Source organism: Scleropages formosus, chromosome 20 (assembly GCF_900964775.1).
Source record: "Scleropages formosus chromosome 20, fSclFor1.1, whole genome shotgun sequence".
Classification (NCBI taxonomy): domain Eukaryota; kingdom Metazoa; phylum Chordata; class Actinopteri; order Osteoglossiformes; family Osteoglossidae; genus Scleropages; species Scleropages formosus.
Window position 1 is genome coordinate 17,664,241 of NC_041825.1, and position 18,564 is coordinate 17,682,804.

At 44.2% G+C, this 18,564-nt stretch overlaps 1 protein-coding gene across 8 annotated transcripts in view; it reads left to right on the forward strand.

Annotated features, from left to right (window-relative positions):
• The window catches only part of cacna1g (calcium channel, voltage-dependent, T type, alpha 1G subunit), a 111,681-nt gene that overhangs the window by 68,845 nt on the left and 24,272 nt on the right, over positions 1-18,564 (forward strand). For 4 of the 8 annotated variants that reach the window (XM_029246634.1, XM_029246630.1, XM_029246635.1 and 1 more), the window contains 6 exons: positions 2,146-2,272; positions 3,912-4,037; positions 4,486-4,575; positions 5,410-5,602; positions 8,301-8,351; positions 17,956-18,107. In XM_029246634.1, the coding sequence (XP_029102467.1) occupies positions 2,146-2,272; positions 3,912-4,037; positions 4,486-4,575; positions 5,410-5,602; positions 8,301-8,351; positions 17,956-18,107 (739 nt within the window). Of the gene's footprint in view, positions 1-2,145; positions 2,273-3,911; positions 4,038-4,485; positions 4,576-5,409; positions 5,624-8,300; positions 8,352-17,955; positions 18,108-18,564 lie in introns of all 8 variants that reach the window. The other 4 variants (XM_029246636.1, XM_029246632.1, XM_029246637.1 and 1 more) reach the window with 2 other exon arrangements.

Below are 18,564 nucleotides of genomic sequence, written 5' to 3' on the forward strand. Positions count from 1 at the left end.
TCGGTGAATAAGGTGTGTGGGCTGATAACACTACATAGAGTTCGTTGGAAGTCGCTTCGGAGAAAAGCATCCGCTAAATAAATGTAAACGTAAAAGCAGGAGTGCACAGCGGCGTTTGCTCTAGAAAACGTGCTTTAATCATTTTTTGCAAACCTGGAAAGTAGGAAATTAAGACAGTCCTTCTGTTAACATGATTGCAGTGATTGAGTCTTTCACATTTAGGCAGCCACTGTTTTCTGATTTTCTAAGATATCTTTTCACTTTGCAGTCCAATATTTATATTCTTCTACTTATAGCAAACTTAACCAGCGGCAAACCTGCACATGCAGAATCAGCAGTACCCACACAGTATGTTACAGTGACACTTTGCTGTTGGGAGCCCAGGTATGAGCATATTTATAAACGAATGTTTCTGAGATCCTGCTTGCATATTTAGGCGGCAGTGAACAGCTTTTTACACTTCTTTTTGTTGTGTGTCCTCTGCTAGAAAAAAAAAAAAAAGAAACTGCAGGGCAAAAGATCTTTGAGCAATACAAGCACACGCAGTGGCACAGATGGAAAGGAATCCCCAGCCTCCCCTTTATTTTCCGGTAACCGAAAATAGAAATGTTGCGGAATGTCTCTTTCTCTCAATCGCTGACATTCACGCTGCGCCCATTGTGGCAGTCGGCTTGTCCTGTCGCAACGGCGAGGTAAACTGCCAGAGCCACTCAACACGACTGCCCTCTATGGGCGACCACTCTAACTGAGCAGGTAGATTGACCACTTTCACCGAAGATGTGCTCAGTGGACTGCCTGTTTTCCTGCTCAAGTTTGGGGAGGTGGAATCAAAACTTTTAATTTTGTGTCTGCCTACGAGGTAGAGCTTCAATTTCACTGAGAATCAGACCGGTAGCGAACTCACAGCTCTTTTCCGGTCCCTGTGCCTGACTGGCAGTCACTGTTCTCCTTTCCATCGAGCTTTCCTGTCAGCAAACGTGGCTCACCCTGAAGGGAGGTGAATGGATGCAAGGGATCGCACATTGCGTGGGCATTACAACCATCATTCTGGTGTCCAGCTGCATCCCCCTTCCTGTCACAGCTGTTCAGTCAGATCTGTGGCCCCGCTGCCACATTGATATAATCGGGGGGCTTGCTGGAGAAGGCCAGGCTCAGGAAGACAGATAAGAATAATCTGATGTCTCTTGTTTTCATTGTTTGATCCAGCAAGGACACACCACACTGCCTCCCCTCACCCCACCCCAGAATGGGGCTAAGGGGATTACCCTGCGGTTTATGTGGTATCATCCCAGTCAACAGTTCTGTGGAATTCTCAGCAAAATTTATGAATTTTTTAGAGATATGCAACCAACATTTTTTTCCAGCCACACGCAAAAGGGTTTCTACATGAGCTTCAACTCAGCTGGTGAAGGATGGTGTGGTTGAATGGGGCGGTGGTGTTGGATGGCTGCTACAACGCTTGCCCCTTATGCCAGGTTTTTAATAATTGAATACCTTTGTCACATTATCGGTTTAATTAATGCAGTCTTCTGTTTGTGCTGGAGAGCTCGGGCGCTGGGAGGGACCTCCCCTGCCTTGCAGCAGAGCCGAGGAACCGGCGGAGGAAAACAGCTCTCGGAAAATGGGGTCGTTGAATATTTTAGGAGTAATTGATTTGATTCTGCGCCCCTTGCGAAAGTGCAGCAAGCACATTCCACAGGCTGTGTTTATCGAGTGAGATGGGTGCTACACCGATGAAAAGGGCAGTGTGACAGGTTGACGGATCAGACAGGTGGGGAGGGGAGCTCCTCTCTACAGGGCAACAAGGAGCTTTGACTTGCACCAATCTTCTCGCACAGAGCGAGACAGCCCGCTTGCTGTTACCATCTGGACTGAGACATAGACCTGCCACGGCCACAGTTTGTCCGCAACTAATCAAAAATCCCTGTCCTTACTCGAAAATGGACCATTTTTGTTTTTCCGTTGTTTTATTTTTGCTGATGTGCTCTCTTTGGTTTCACTGTGATGGATCACATATCCTCTCTTAATGCGAGGCAGCTTTGGTTTGTGGCCACATGGGAGGACTCACATATGTCATTGATTTCAAGAACCCCAGGTTCAGAGATGCTGAAGAAACCTGTCCTTTTTGTTTTCATTCTTTTTTAGGGTCATCAGCAGGGCCCCTGGTCTCAAGCTAGTGGTGGAGACTCTGATGTCCTCTCTGAAACCCATTGGCAACATTGTAGTGATCTGCTGTGCCTTCTTCATCATCTTTGGCATCCTGGGTGTACAGGTGAGCTGCTGGTCTGTCGGCCTACCTAAAAGCCCCCTCCCCAGTCATCTCAGAAGCCCATCAGTGTGGTCAAGTTGAATTTCCAATTATTTCTTGAGTTTAGAGTCAACTTGAAGAGAGAGGAATCAATTACGTCTTACACGTATAGTCTGAAACCTTGTTAGTCTGGAACTGGCCATAAGTTTAATTCTCTCACCAATTACAAGTCACAGCTCTTTGTCTACAGTATTGATTTCTAAGAATAGATGGAAGATGCAGTTCCCTCTGGTTGCAGTGCATTTATCAGAAATTCATTTGTCTGCTAATTATTGTTTTCCTGTATTCGTGCCCTTTTCACAGAGTGCCACAGTAACCTGGCACTCTTGAGTATGAAAGTCCAGTAGCATTGCTCCACATGCGTCTTCACCATCAGCCCAGTACAATTACTCCACAGTTACCTACAGCCTCTTTTGTCATAACACATCCCAAGATACTGTATGAGACAAATATATACACGTGAGAAGAGAGACTCTGAGGAGAAGGGATTGCGTTCTCGCAGTTCTGCGTATCTTTGCTTATCTGTGCATCCATGCATCACTTTGCACCTCCTCAAGTGTTTTTTAAACCCATCCACCTATATAAAGCTCCACATATGAATCCCAAGATGATTCCTTACAAGAGCACCAAAAGACGGAGAGTGTGTTTAGCATTTTAAACCATTTGTACTCTTCAGTTCCTGCTTACTACTCTACAGGAGCAGGAGAGGGTGTACTTTCTTAGGTCTTATTTGTCTTCACCAAGCTTCTTGTTCCATGAGACAAGGGAAGTTTAATCCTACCTCAACCTCATAGCTCCATACTTTAATGAGACCTTGAGGTGATATGGTTTATAGTGCACATTTCTCCGATTCATTATTGACCTGCATACAATGCCAAATGCAGGATGTGCTCACATCCATAACCACAGATTGTACGCAAATACAATAGAGTGTGGAACTTTGCTCAGGTCTATAAGAACCATCAGAAATTACATGCATAAAAATAACGATATAATATGAATGGTTCCAGTCTTGGTTGAGGAATGTGTAAGTTTTCTAGTCATTGGAGTATTCCCCAATAAACCATGAGTAATTAGAATTTTCATACATCATTTTAATACCATTACAGCAGTTGTATATCAAAGACCTATTGGTAGATGATGAATAGTTTTAATATCTCTTTCAACCTCTTTCAGTATTTGATAACACATTTTTGACCTGAAAATGTGTTATAATATTACATGGATCTCTTTTTGAACAATTGCTAAATATAGTGATTAGTTTTATAATACACCTTATACACCTAATAGTTCCTGATGACCCTTTAAACATGCCAGTTTTTACCATGTATTTGTGTCAGCCAAATATTTGTGCCATGCCACTTTTTTGTAACAGTATGATAATTAACAGTGTTTTCTCACAGATCACTTGTTTAAAAAGCCATTTAATATACCAAATACATGTGGTAGTCCTGTCTGTTCATTTGCAGTAAACATGATACTACATATTATCTTGGGCACTTATAAATGGCCTGTGTTGCAGCTAATAATGGTATACTATGTTTTGTGAATGTTGTGTTTTGCGAAGTTGCTGTTGCTCATTAAATGAGTCCTCTTTTCTCAGCTCTTCAAAGGCAAGTTCTTTGTGTGCCAAGGAGAAGACACCAGGAATATCACCAACAAGTCTGACTGCCTGCAAGCCAACTACAAGTGGGTCAGGCATAAGTACAACTTTGACAACCTGGGACAGGTGCGTCACAACATCAGTCATACTGCCACCATATGAAATATGACCCTCAGATAAAATGCATAATTTTGTTAGTTTAATGCACATTAGCATGGATTGCAATGGGCGGTGTATTGGGTAAGAACACAGCAAAAACAAAAGACAGCAAAAACACAGCAAGTAGCACCATGGCTAAGAACACAGACCTGAAGTTACAGGTACGGTTCTTGGGGTGCTATGCTAGATATTTAACGGTAATTAAATAAAAACCTCTGCCGCCTCCCGGAATAAAACTGTATGATGTTTTAGAATGAAACATAAGAAATGCCAGCAAAAAATAATATTATATTGTGAAGAATTTGTGTATGATATGCAAGATAAAATGAAGGGCAGAATTCCTCCTGAAGAACAGATAGTTAACTTGTTGACCTGAGATATCACTTACTCACCTCCAGCCCTCCTCTTTTGCCAGGCATTGATGTCACTCTTTGTCCTGGCTTCCAAGGATGGCTGGGTGGACATTATGTATGATGGGCTTGATGCAGTAGGGGTGGACCAGCAGGTATCAGCAGGACCGCTGATTTTCCTTCTTATTTTGTGTGCAGTTTTGTGTGCATGTTTGCCCACGCTTTCAGTTTGTATGTCTAAGTGTTTATCTTTTTATCACTTTGTAAGCCCCTGACACTATCTTGTTGATTAATGTTAATCTGCAATTTGAAGCTCAAAGAATTGGCATTTAAAGGCAAAAAAAACAAAAGCATGAAGCATTACTATGCATTAGTAAGACTCCAATCTGGAAACAAAGCTAATCTCTACTTTGGATATGTTCATTGCAGATAGAAGACTTAAAACAAAGGTTGCTCAAGCCATGAGAATAAAATTAAAGTCTTGAAATAGCTGGTCAACATTCCTGTCTGTGTTCCAATGGCTACCTATTTATCTCTACTTCCTTAAGCTCCTTACTGTCCTTACCAACATTTTTTCTATGCTTCCACTCTTCCTTTGATGTAGCTTAGAATATAATTTTCTTCTCCAAAGATGTCTATTTTCCCATTTTTCATCCCAGAAGCTGTCGGAAATTTGAATGAGCCTGCCTCCTCCTTTACAATGGAAGCCTCAAGTTCTGTTCTGCTCTGTTTGAACACTAAAGCAGAGGGAAGCAGTCTGCTCTAAGCCCAGGCCAGGGCATTCATTTGCTGGGATGGAGTCTTAACTCAGAGCCTTATATGCAATATTTACAGCACTGACTGTGCTTCTTTTTACATGACATTTATGCAAAGTGAATAACCAAAAAAAGTAGGTCTTCTTTAATATAGATGTTCTGTGTTGAAATGAATGCTGTTCTCCTGCTTTCCTCACATTTTGCCTGTGTATGGATTCATGTATCTCTTTCTAGCCCGTGATGAACCACAATCCCTGGATGCTTCTATACTTCATCTCCTTCCTGCTGATTGTGGCATTCTTCGTGCTCAACATGTTCGTGGGTGTGGTGGTGGAGAACTTCCACAAGTGTCGGCGGCACCAGGAGGCCGAGGAGGCCAAGCGTCGTGAGGAGAAGCGACTGAAGCGGATGGAGAAAAAAAGACGGAGTAAGGAGAAGCAGCTGGCTGGTCGGTAGTCTTTCCACCTCTTTCTGAGTCCTGCTTGATCTATGATTTGATGGAAAGCAAAACAATGCTACTGGAAATGAAATCCCCCTCCAAAAAAACCCTTGGCCGGCTCCTTCTTTGTGCATTGGAGAATGCCCCCCTATTTTGCCCCTTTTGCCTGGCCCATTACTTTTGTGCCTGGTTTACTTTCCAGAGCATGCCCCTTGCGCATAAGCAGAAACCTGCATGATAGAAGGCTTACCAGTAGATGGAGGTGGGGGAGGTGATGTGCCCCACCTCTTTTGCACGTAGGTCAGTGTGGCCAAAAAAGGTTGCCTTGCTGGCACCTGTGCAGATGTGCACTGCACTGGGGGACACCTGCCGCTCCGTTGTTTTCTTTATTGCAACCTTACTCCATTTGGACAGACAATTGGACCCCTTCCTTTCATATTCACTTCCTAGAGCCCAGCAGTCACCAAACAGGATCCTCCTAAATTATTCAATTGACAGAAGTGACAGTTCAACCCCAGTGCTGACTGCCTGCAAGTCAAGGATGTAATAATTTGAGGTAGATCACAATGGAAATGCAAATACGCTTTGCAGGTACTTGGGTTAAAAACCCTTTTGAGAAATACAGAGAGAATTTTTTTTGGATTCTGAGCAGCCATTACCAAAAAAATGGCCCATTAGAAAGGATAGTCACCTGGAAGCCTACAAGCATTTGGGTTAGTACATTCTTGTTCAAGCTACCAAAGCTAAAGACTCGTTTTCAGAAATAAATTATATGTCATAACCGATGACGGTGCAGAAATTCCCCCTCTGTACAATGCACTCTTTTACCTTTATGGTCAGAGGTCCTCATCCACTTTTCCAAGTTCAATAAGGGCCACCCTAAATCAGCATTTATGCAATGATTTATTTTTTCATGAACAGATTAACTTGATTTAATTAGCCTCAGTCTCATTGCCTCTAACAAAGCTTTCACCCCATCTCCACTCTCACTCACCAGCTTGCTCTTTTTAGTTGCTGGGAATCCATTCGCTCACTGGTGTAGATGAGTGACATTGCAGAGGAGCACAGTAGCCTATAGAGCAAACCAGCTTTTAGACGATGGAAAACCTTGAAAAACATCCTCCCAGTTTAAACAAGGACGACGTGGATCAAAGATCACTCGAGTATCGAAAGCTGCTTTTTGGAAGACTGAGGGTACAGAGGAAATCTCTTTTCAGTTGATGTTGAAAATGGTTGGTTGTTATAAGATCGCTTTAAAAGTTGTGGACGACAGGTGGAGATGGAAGTGAAAATGTGGCAAGAAGTTGATATTAAAGTGCTGGTCATGTTTTCATAGAGTCTACTGCTGGGCTTTCACTTTCCACTGAAACATGGGTCATTCGGTGTGGAAAGTGTCTTTAAATACCTTAACTTCCATTTAGACCCTCCACGCATGCAACGTGCAGCGCAGCCAGGGGCATAATTTCAAACAGGAACAGATGTAGCGTAACGACGTAGCGTGCTAGAACCATCAAGTGTTCTGGTGGATGTTAGACAAAGGATGGCAAAGTTCAATAAATATTAGAACCTTTCGCTAGCACACTCTGTCAGCTTGCGGCCAGAAGAAAGCAAAATTCTTCGTTGCCTAGCAACACTGTGAACCGCCCACTGTCTTCCTTCACATCTTCTTTTCTAGCTCCTGTATGGCACTCCATGAACTGTGCTCACATTAGTTCAGACGCAAGTGGTTTTGGCTTTTTCTTTTGTCGGTAGTGTGATTCCATACTACCAATGTCTAACAGAGCAGTTTGAAGCTCTAGAGGTTACAAGGCAAAACACTTTGTTTCTTTTATAATCAATTGAAAAAGGTAAAGTTGTGTGAAATAACAGTAAGTCAAAACTTCCACACACCATTTAAGCATTTTATGATTTGCTGAATCTTATTTGGACTTGATTAACACTTTTTATCTTCTTTTCTTAATAGTCTATGAACAGTATATGGCCCATATACTCACTTAAGTGCACTTATAAGTTGGAGCAGAAACAGTGTCTGGCACTAAGATTTCACATTAACATCTAATAATGGTTAAGCTCTAATTGCACTCCAAAATAAAAATGTGACAAAACTGATATATTTTACATTTATTGTGGAACAGTATGTAGCATAACATATGTTAAGAGTTCATCATCATCACTCACTCAGTCACTCACACACACACACACATCATCTGAAACTGCTTGTCCCATGTGGGGTGGTGGGGAGCCAGAGCCTAATCCAGCAGCGCAGGGCGCGAGGGGACACACCCAGGATGGGATGCCAGTCTGTTGCAAGGCACCCCAAGCGGACTCGAACCCCAGGCCCACTGAAGAACAGGACCTGGTCAAACCCACTGCGCCACCGCACCCCCTTCTGTTAAGAGTTCATTTGGGCTGTAATAATGCTATGTCACTGTTACATATAAACTGTAAGTCAAACAAATGAATTTTTAGTAACTCAGACTTTGACTCAGACTTGTTGCATAATCATGCACTAAACTCCCAGAATCACTTAGATTATTTGTCTTAAGAAAGCAGCATAACCTATCGCTGGACTCAGAATCATTGGAAGCACTGCAGTCCTGGACTTATCCAGCATCTCCTCTCTGCTTTCTGCTTTCCTTCCATTCCTGCTCAACTCAGCCTGATTAACATGGTCTCATTCTTCTAGATGTAATGCTGACGGGTGTCAGTTGGGCCGGCCAGGGAGGCGCCGCGACAGGTACTGAGTCCCAGCATGCCTGTGTGTGTATACTGTGGTTCTGGGCCGCTGCTCTGTAAGAGCGGCCCCTGTGGCGGGGGAGGGGTTGGTGGGGTCACAAGAGTGGGAAGGTGGGTGAGGGTTGTGGGGTGAGGCACTGCTCCATGCTTTCGTCCTTTTCCTATTGGACCTACGGGCCAGCGTGGGTGGACGTCCCAAAGGTCCGAAACTCCTCCACTCATACAACAAACCAGGTTCACGCCCTGCCAAGGCTGGCCAGGCAGCGTCACGCTCATGCTTGGGGAAGGGGATTGTTAGGTTTAGGGTAAGGTTTAGGTTTAGCTCACTGGCTAAAGGGGGGCCCGTGTGGTTAAATAATGTTCTTTAAATAATGACTGAAATTTTGGCCACGGTGGAACACAATTGGCATTGTTTTGCTGCATGGCTGACAATTTTAGCTGGCTGGTAAATTTTGACTGTGAGGTGCTTGAGATCCCCCCTACAGACCTGTCAGGTGCCTGTAGATTGGTAGTTGCCTACAATGAGGGGTGTTATATCCCTCCAGGTGACTTTAGCACTTCTGCATGATGTTGTGTGAATGTTTTGGGGTCAAGCAATTCATCAGCTTGGTATGGAGTGCATCGGAGGAGAGCACACCATACCTCTGAGGTATCAGAGCAGTCCTGGGGGTCCTTCAGAGAACTCAGTCTGAAAACATAGGCGTATGCAATAAGTTTGAAAACCGGGGAAATAAAAGCTCATCACTGCCATAGCCACAGCTGGTGGCATTCTTCATGTTCTGCTACCACTAATCCCTACTCGGTTTCTTCCTGTGCTTCCCACGGAGAGTAGTATTGATAGTGTGTTGGCTGTTGGTGTGGAAATGACCACTGCTACAGCCTTTCTGTCCCATTTCATATTAATGACCCCCACTCCCCTGGCGTGATGCTTCTTGGCAGCTGTGCAAGGGGGCAGGGCATCATACACTTCTCTGGTTTCTGTGCTTCGCGTTCCATTGGTGGCTCCTTGTTGGTGGTGCTGTGATTGTGCGCGTGACAATGTGTCCACAGCGACAATGTTCAGGGTGTTCATCACTACATGGTGTTTTGCTCACTCATGGCTGTTCAGAGGTGCATGACTGTAATTCATTTATACATTCTGTATTTTAGACACATGGCCTTCAGCACTTCTGGCTTCACAGGAAACTTCAAACACTGATTGTGTACATACCTTTGAATATGGATTGCGGTGGTTTAAGTGGAGTTACTGTTGTGAAGGTAGATCTATCAAAATTAGTGCTCAAGGACCACAACCTGGTTTTTCTGCATTGTTATTTCCAGTACTCTGAAGCATCACTGGCAGCAACAAATGCTCTGATGAGGAATTTGGATAGGCATTAAATCAGAGCCATCTGAGAGCATTACTGAACAACAGTGTCTGTCACTGGGATCTACTCTGAGAAGCTTTGAAACGCCCAGTTTTGAAATACAAAATCTTTATCAGATAAGTTGAGAAACATCAAGTTCTGATTTGCGTGCAGTTTTGTCACAGTTCCATCAACTATCAGTAAAGAGGCTTGCCTCTCCCCATCTTGTTCTTTCATCTCGTTTGAGCTTCGCCCTTCAGTTCTCCAGATTCCAGTGCTTCTAGTAGTATGGGAAGTCTATAAGCTTTTAGTGGTACATGGCCCTTAGCCCCTCACCCCTTTGCTGTGATCAATAGAAGTATGTACTGTAGCGTATAGCATAGTAGACATAAGAAAGCCTTAGGCATCTCTTGCTCGTTCTCATGGAGAACACGCACACAGCTCACGAGCCCATTAAGTGCGCAGCAGTCACCTTCTTGTTCATCGATCCATTGTGCCTCCTTACAGCATGACACCAGTAGCTCAAGTCCAGCATTGTGGCCTACACTTGTCCTTGCCTGAGCCTTTAACTGTTCTTTGTCACAAATGCACTATGTACCTTCCGTCTGCAAGTTAGTTGGGTTCCGAAATAGAGGTGCTCCTGCTTGAACATTGGCTCAATCTGTGAAGCAGCTCAGAGTGCATGCTTTGGGTGCATAGCCAATACAGGCTGAGTATTTTCTGCAGGTTAATTTTGGCAGAAACTGTTAAGACTAAGTGCCTCACCTGAGTCTTGTTCCTTTACTGATATACCGCTTATTGTCTACCTTGCTTGCATAAGACTCTTGCTGATAACTTTCAGAACCATTCTACATTCTTGGGTTTAAAGCTTTTACCGATACCTTGAAGACAGGAAATACAGCAGTCCATTGCAACTTGAATGTGGTTTATGTCCACCAGAAAGCCAGGGGGATGGGTCTCTTTTTCCTTTTTCTAATTAGTAGGCAATGTGTTAATTAGCTTGTCCTCTGGTGTGATCCTGCATTTTTTGGGTTTGAGTTGAGATAGGAAAACCACCCACTCGTCTGTCTCTCTCGGTTATCTTCTGTTCCACTTCTGTTGTCCTGCCCACATTGGAGGAAGATTCAGCATGCTGGCAGGCCAGATCAGAGGTGATGGCTAATAATCTCGCTCAGCTGCAGAGCCAGAGCCATCTGCTTCTCCATACCTGTGTCCTCCTCACACATGATATTGAGTTATAACTTATTCATCCCGCTCTGGCTTTTCATCAGAGGCTGCTTGTTTTTGCATGGAGCTAGGTGGTGTGTTCAGGATGGTAGAAGAAGCCAGGTGGAGCTGGATACTGATGCCAGTAACGATTTCTGTGCACTCTGTGAAAAATAGCATTATAACTGTAAGTAGGATAGCAGGCTTAAAATGTTTCAGTAAGCAAGATAGTTTTTCAGGGCATAAAGTTGTAAACAGAAGATTGCTGCTTTGCATCCTAGACAAGAACCCAGACTAGCAGCTTTCAGTAAGGTACATAATCTTCATTACAGCAGTATATTTAGCACTCTTACACTGAATCACTGGATGTGGATGGGGAGGCTTTGTGGCCAAATTCTTTCCGTCACAACTCGGAAGTCTGCAAGTTGAGCCATAAACATGCCTCATCATTTGAATTCTGGGAGAAATTAGACTGCAATTCCCTCTACAGGTGCTCATGAGAAGCACTGTTTAAGAGGAATTTAGTCAGTAGCTTTGAGAAAAAACACTATCTCTTTGAAATGGCATGTCTCAAACAAGAAGAAAGCAAATGTGGCTGAACTGCAACCCATAGAAGAATGCTACCAGATGCTATATGCTGTGCACAAGTCCTAATGAATAGTGGCGTAAATTAGCAATGGGCTGCGGCATGCATTACAATGATGAAAATAGGACTATGGCTTTAGAATCTGAGGTTTATTCCAATCCTTTATTCCAATATTCTTCTTTAACCCAGATAGTGTAGAGATGCAAGGCAAACTGACAAAGGCAGAATTCTAAATGATATTTTGTGACCTCTTCTTTTGGCAGCGGAGCGCAGAGTGGTTGCTTATGTAATCTGGCAGTGAGAAACATGGCTCTTTTTTGTCACCCTGCAAGCGAAAGCGACAGCAAAGTGTTCCTATTGCAACTCCAAGAATCACCAGCTCCACGGAACGAACAGATGGCTTGAACTTTTCAGCAGAGAGAAAAAGTGCTGCTCGGATATGTCGGTTGGTGTTGGAGAGTCCAGTATGTGTCCGATGTTTGGTTCCTTAGAGAAATCCCTTTTCAGTATAAGCAATTTTGTAAGGTGTTACTTTTTTATGTGCGCTCACAGTGAGTCATCTAAAAGAAATGTATAACAAGGATTTGTGACAAAATGCTTTGCAAAGCTGGTGGATGTTGCCATTTACAAAGGAATCGTCAAATAGATTACCAGCATAAAAATAGGATTTTCAAGGCATATTGATGAACGTAAAATGAAAAGTTAACTCAATTGGTGAAACAGCAACTACTAAAGTCGTGTTGCATAGGACTCTTAAACCAAGACATCAGTGCATACAGGAAAGTAGTAAACAAAGTGGTTATAACCTGTATATTTGATTGCGCCAAGTGTGTAATTGTTAGAATCAGTCACTTGACAAATATCCCAGAATGTCCCAATTCATCCTATTTTTTGGGTCACTATTTGTTGGAACGGAATTAACAATACTCATTTTTTTCCCTCCCTTCCTCCCACTTTTTTATCTCAGCTTGGGAGGAGGTAATTAATAGCTGCAGCCCATTAGCCCATCATCACTGTCTCCATTATGAAGTGGAGGAGAGGGAGGTCTTATAAGAAATGAGCGCGGAATACGGGGAGCTAGACCATCATCTTTGTCTTTTTCCCAGCGGGGTGCTTCTGACGTGTTAGAGGGCATTAATGTTTTATATGTTAGGTGTGTGCAGGTGTAGCAAACTGCTCTAAGAGAGGTGAACAGAGGGGCCCCTGTGGGACTGCCATTTTTGTGGCAACGCTGTAACGGTGACTTTATTTTCAACGATCTTCCGTGTTTCCCCCCACCTGGGGTGTATGGGGTGACAACAAGTAGCACTGGAAAAAGAGGAGGGAGTTATGGAAGGAAACGTGGCCTTGACAGATGTATAGGTGTACAAGCATATGGTGGGTGGAAATTTGCATCCTTAATGGTGAAAGGCATTCAATGTGTTTTCTATGCTAGCAAAATATGTGCTACTGCTATTTGTTTTTCATGCTAAGAAATGTGATCATTATGTGGCAGTTTTTTTTGTTTTTTTTTTTTTAAGTTATTTGAAATAAGACATTCTAGCTGAAACTCTGAAAGCGTGACGCAACGATGGACAGTCTTTGTCCTGCTTATTGGTATTATCTCATCCCTTCACACCCCTCCCCAGAACTGTTCTCTACTCACAGCTACATAATCGCCCACCTTTGCCATCCAGTCTCCATTCCAGACAGCTCATCTCTCTCAAGTCAGACTCAGAAAGAAGTGTGTGCTTTGTTCTTCATGTTAACTGGCTGCATGATCTGTGTGTGTGTCCCGCCCTCTCTGTCTGTGTGCCTGTGTGTGTGTGTGCGTGCGCGCGTGTGTGTCTGCTTGAATGTGTACAGTATGCAGCTGTCTGTGAACGTGTGTGTGTGTGTGTGTGTGTGTGTGTGTGTGTGTGTGCTGGCACATGCCAAGGTGTGAAGTTCCATGCTTTGTCATTGTGAATGATGTCATGTTTTTTTCTGTTTTTTGCCTCTTTCTTCTGGACTCCTCAAATAGCTCAGCTGCTCCTTCTCTTTGTCTTCTGTCTTTTTTTTTTTCCTATTATAACACTGATGTTGAACAGGGCAGAGCATTTGGGAAATCCAACAGAATCCTTATAATTGTGTTTGATTTCTACTTGTTTTCTACAATTAGCCTTTGACTCAATGTATGCTGGTTAAGAAAATATAATGATGAAAAAATTATGTTTTCTCTTGAAAACTGAGCGGAATGAGTGGGAAGGGAAGTCAGGGAAGAGAAATCTGCATCCAGCACACATTGACTCTAATGTGAATATGTCATTGACTGGCGAGTTAAGGCGTGTAGAACCAGCTGTGCTTAAGGAGAAAAATAAACCACAGAAAAAGGATTACTGAGAGAAAAAACAATGTTCTGATCCATGATGAAAAGGTAAATGATCTTGACAGCGCTGACCTATGTATGGCTGGTTTTACCCGCCCTTCTTTTCCTTTCACAGACATTCTTACTGTATCATCTAGGTCCCCTGCACCTCTCACTTGTCCTCTCAGATGTCCTTCTTCAGCTCTAAGCTCAGTAAACCTACTCATGACATCCACCCCCACCTCGGGACCATTACGTCACTCAGGGTCGCGTGCGCCACCCAATTAGCTAACCCACTGCCGGTGGTCAGTCCACAGAGACGCATATATCTGCATATGGATAAACTTTAGCAAATAATGACACTCCTTAGAGGAAAACCTCAGGTGAAGCTGACCCCCAGCTCAAGTCAGTAATGATGATGCCAAAATACGACTCCTCACTTGTACTGTAGACATGCACTGAGGAGCAGAACAAGGTTGCGTGATACAAAAAACACAAAAAACTGAAAGAAAATATGCATTTACCTCTGTAATGAAGACCTGAGGTAGCAACCCCATCACTTCTGATTCTGGTAGAGCCCTAGTATATAAACATATAGAGTGAATTTCACATCAGCCATAAATAGTTCTGGAACATATTGATATTTTACAATGGTTTCCTGTTATCACTGTCTGTGATGTTGTGCATAATTACACTACGATGGGTCACATTGTGTCTGTATTTCCCAAGTGACTGCACGCCTGAGGTATGGCTTCATAATATGCACCCTCTCTGCTGACAGGTTTTTTTCCCTCCTCACCCTCCATAACAACCCACAGTTTATCTTTGATGCATCCATAATAGGGGCCATGGACCTCCAGCAGATGCGTCTTGGGTCACGCTTCTGTCTTCGTGGGAAATGTCCCCCTGGAATCTTATGGTTTCCAGGCGAGAGCTTCTTGGACACAGCGTAGCAACTGTGCGGGATATAAGATCCTTCACAAGAAACAAACGGAGCCATTGTGCTGTGAGATAGACAAAGTGGTGAGGTCTATGGCCCCTGGGAGGGACGTGAGGAAGGCGGGGGGTAGGACGAATTGATCCGGTTCTCTGCCCGCCTTAGCGCAGGTCAAGATTTCCAGATCTTTCCTCCACTCTGGGGTAGGGGGGGTGCATGATGGCCAGCATGTGGGGCAGGTGGTAAGGGGAGGTGAGTGGGGTTTACAACTTATTTTACATTTATGGTATTTATACTGTTCTTGCAGAGTATTGCACCAACTCACATGCCATTTTCTCTGGAGATGAGCATGCCGGGAGAATCCAAGTCCATCCTAATGCTCATTTTGGTGGGGCCATTGTGGATGCTATGCCCTCACTCTCCCTGCACCGATGCCGCTTTCTCTACCGTAACGTTATTTTTGCTTAAAGTATCTTCCGGATGAATCTGCAGTCCCTTGCTACAACTGGCAGTTCAGCAGTCAGTAGTCTGGGATGCTTGCATGACACGCTGTGCAGCTGCCTGTATTGGCAGGGCAGGACCATGACCCAACTGGACACCGCGAGAACAGCAGTACCTCGGTTCCTGGATGAGCCAGCTCACTACAGGTTCCAAATTCACAAAGGAATTGGACTCGCAATGTCTCACATAGGTTCCCTCTTTCACAAGAGAGGTTGGCAGCGGTGAAACCTCTTCTCTGAACCCAACGGAAAGCAGTCCTCCCTTCCCCAGGCTCTTGGTGCAGTACTCTCAGGGGATAATCTTTATCATCTTTATGTCATTTCTCCTCCTCCTCTGTGGGCAGTTTCCTCGGCCAAGTTCCAGCACAGCGAGGAAATACTATTACAATAAAACACGGCACCACTGAAAGCTTTAAGTATCCTGAGTCATTTTAATTTAAACGCATTTAATTTAAATGCCCTCCATTTCCAGGGAAGTTCATATTTATCTGTAATTGATGCGTCTCTCAAAAAAGCAATCACTCCAGATTACGGTTTCATTGATGAGCTGGGCGGAGAGAAGAGGAGAATGACTAATGCTGCAGAGAGGCGCAGGGTGATGCTGAAGGACCAAGGGAGCCGGGGTTTCCCTGTGGGCTCCTCTCTCTCGGCATTTAATGCTTCTCACATATATTTATGCTAAATGACTTAAAACTTTTATTACTCAGCCATACAGTATACATAGTGTAACCGTGCTACATAATTACCACCTCACCAAATACATGCTATTAACACTTTGCCTAACCTGACAAGACCTGTCAAAATGTCTTGCCATCGGTACAGATGACACAATATAGCTGTTCTTTTTGTTTTTTCATGTATCATCCCCTTACACTATAGCTGGTCAGAGGCTCCATGTTGCCTATCTTTTTCTCCCTAAAAAATCACCTGCATGTGGCCACTTTTATAGCTCCAGGATTCATAAGTTGGGAATTATGAAAGCTATTTTAAATGAAGTCAGCAAAATGAAGCAAGATAACGAACATGTTTCCAATTAGTCTGCACTAAAGCCAGATGTCTCTAAGAATCCCTCTAATAATGAACCACAGGACTGGTCTGGCACGCATCCTGTCTCAAGAGCTGGGGTCGCTTGGTCTCCAGGCACCTCACTTACCTGCGGCCCACCTGTATTCAGAAGTGCTTTGCAGAGTAAAGGTGAGGGCTTCACCACTCACATACAGTATATGTAAGGATTTATGCAATCTCAGCACATCGCAGTCGTGAACCAGCATGATTTCTAGATTCTGCACGCATGTCTACAACCTGGGCTCCTCTATAACGACGCATGCCTGGTGGTGCACACATGAACCAGACACCCAAAAACACGTAGAAATGTGTAGCCTGTGACAAATCGAGCTTTGTGGCCACACATCACTTCATCAAAGCAGTAAAGAGAAGATTGGCCTCCCTTCTCATACAAAGGGCTGACTCAGAGTTTCATAGCCCCGAGTCAACGCTGTTCACAGTCTCCCAACAGAGGAGTCCAAAACTTTTACAGTGTATGTACCTGTGTCAATTGGCGCAGTGTGACCCAAGTGGACAGGAGGACAGAGTACCGGGGAGGCCACTAGATGGCATCTGTGTCTCTGCTGTTTTTAGAGGATTATGTGTACCTGCCTATATCCGATCCAGTGTCCGTCACCTGTTTCAATCAGAGACACACGCACAAATCTGCATTATGCTGTCCTAGTCTCTTTCCCAAAATCTACGGTAGATGCATTGAATAAGCAACCGTACAATTTTGTCAGAGATGCACACGGAGAACCTTTCAGAGTCACTAACAGCTCCCACACGGCCACTGCTGGGCAAATGAAAGGCAGTGGGCATAACCTGTCAGTGCCCTGCCGTCTCTGGCCCCCGCAAGGTCCCGTGTCCACATCCCTGCTGCCCTGCCATCTCAGCATCACCCTTGGGCCTCGGCTCTTGACAAACAATGGAATAACAAAAGGACCGAGTGACCCAGGGCTAACCTACCCTCATGCAACAGTGCTGTTTGTTCTCTTTTGGTGTGTACTGTTTTACACTGTTCTCCCAAGATGCCTAAGATAGTAAAAGTGTCTTTTTTTTTCCTTCCTTTTTCATCACACACAAGTTAATACATCTTCCTCTCTGGGGTTTCCTCAAGAAAGAACTAAAAGAGGTCAGGCCAGCAGTACGTGCCCTGGATGGCAGGCATTTGAAACGCTTTTCCTCTCTAAACTACCTTACTTTCACATCCCAGAGCTTCTACTGTATTTCTCAGGGAATTGAGTTCTTTTTCTTTCTTAAGGTTCGCCTTCTAAACATCCCTGTTTAAATTGCTTTAAGCTGAAGATGGACACTTTCAGTACACTTCTTTGCTTGATTATTTATAAAGCTTATACAAGCTAGTCAAAGGATGAAGTTGAGGGGTGTAACTATGTTTACCCTTCACCTCTCCTTTGTGGGCCGGACCTTTTTTCCTTCTCTTCATCGTTTATTTTCCTCCCTCTGGAGAGGATGATGTGAGTTACTGTTCTGTCTCTGCTTCTCCTTCTCTCTGTCTCTTTGTGTTTCTCTCTCGGGCCTCTGCTCTGGGAGCGGGCAATGCCGAGCAAGCGCGGTGCGTGAGAGAGCCCTGGTCTCACCCTGTGACTCCCACCCCTTCTCCCGACCCCCCCCATCCATCTCGATTCCCTCACTGCAGAGGCCCAGTGTAAGCCCTACTATTCAGACTACTCACCGACCCGCCTGCTCATCCATAAGATGTGCACAAGTCACTACCTGGACCTGTTCATCACCGTGGTCATCGGCCTCAACGTCATCACCATGGCAATGGAGCACTATCAGCAGCCCAAGGTAGGGGCAGCCACTCCCTTTCCCTCCCTTCATAGGAGAACTCCTAAAGCTGAGATGTGGTTCAGTACAGTGCTGGAAGAGCAAACACGCACACATTCCACTCACAGATGCAGCAGTAGGTTCACACGGAGCTGACATCGCATGAGTTACCACGACTTTTGGTGTCCTTTCTGGACACGCAGCTTTTAATAAATCTGGTTTGTTTATAGAGCTGCGTGTAAATCGCAAATGATTTCAAGTGACAGCGACAAAGAAACAAATGGCCAGCAAGTCTGTTCAAGTGGAGCTGTAAGTTTGTTTATTGCACATCAATGGGTCAAGGGCCATCCTTTATGTGGAAAACTGGTATTGTGTATTACAAGTATTAGAAGATTATTTATTCATTTAGCTGATGGCTTTCTCCAAAGAGACTTACAATGTTAAGGTTCTTCCAATATTCACCCATATATACAGCTGG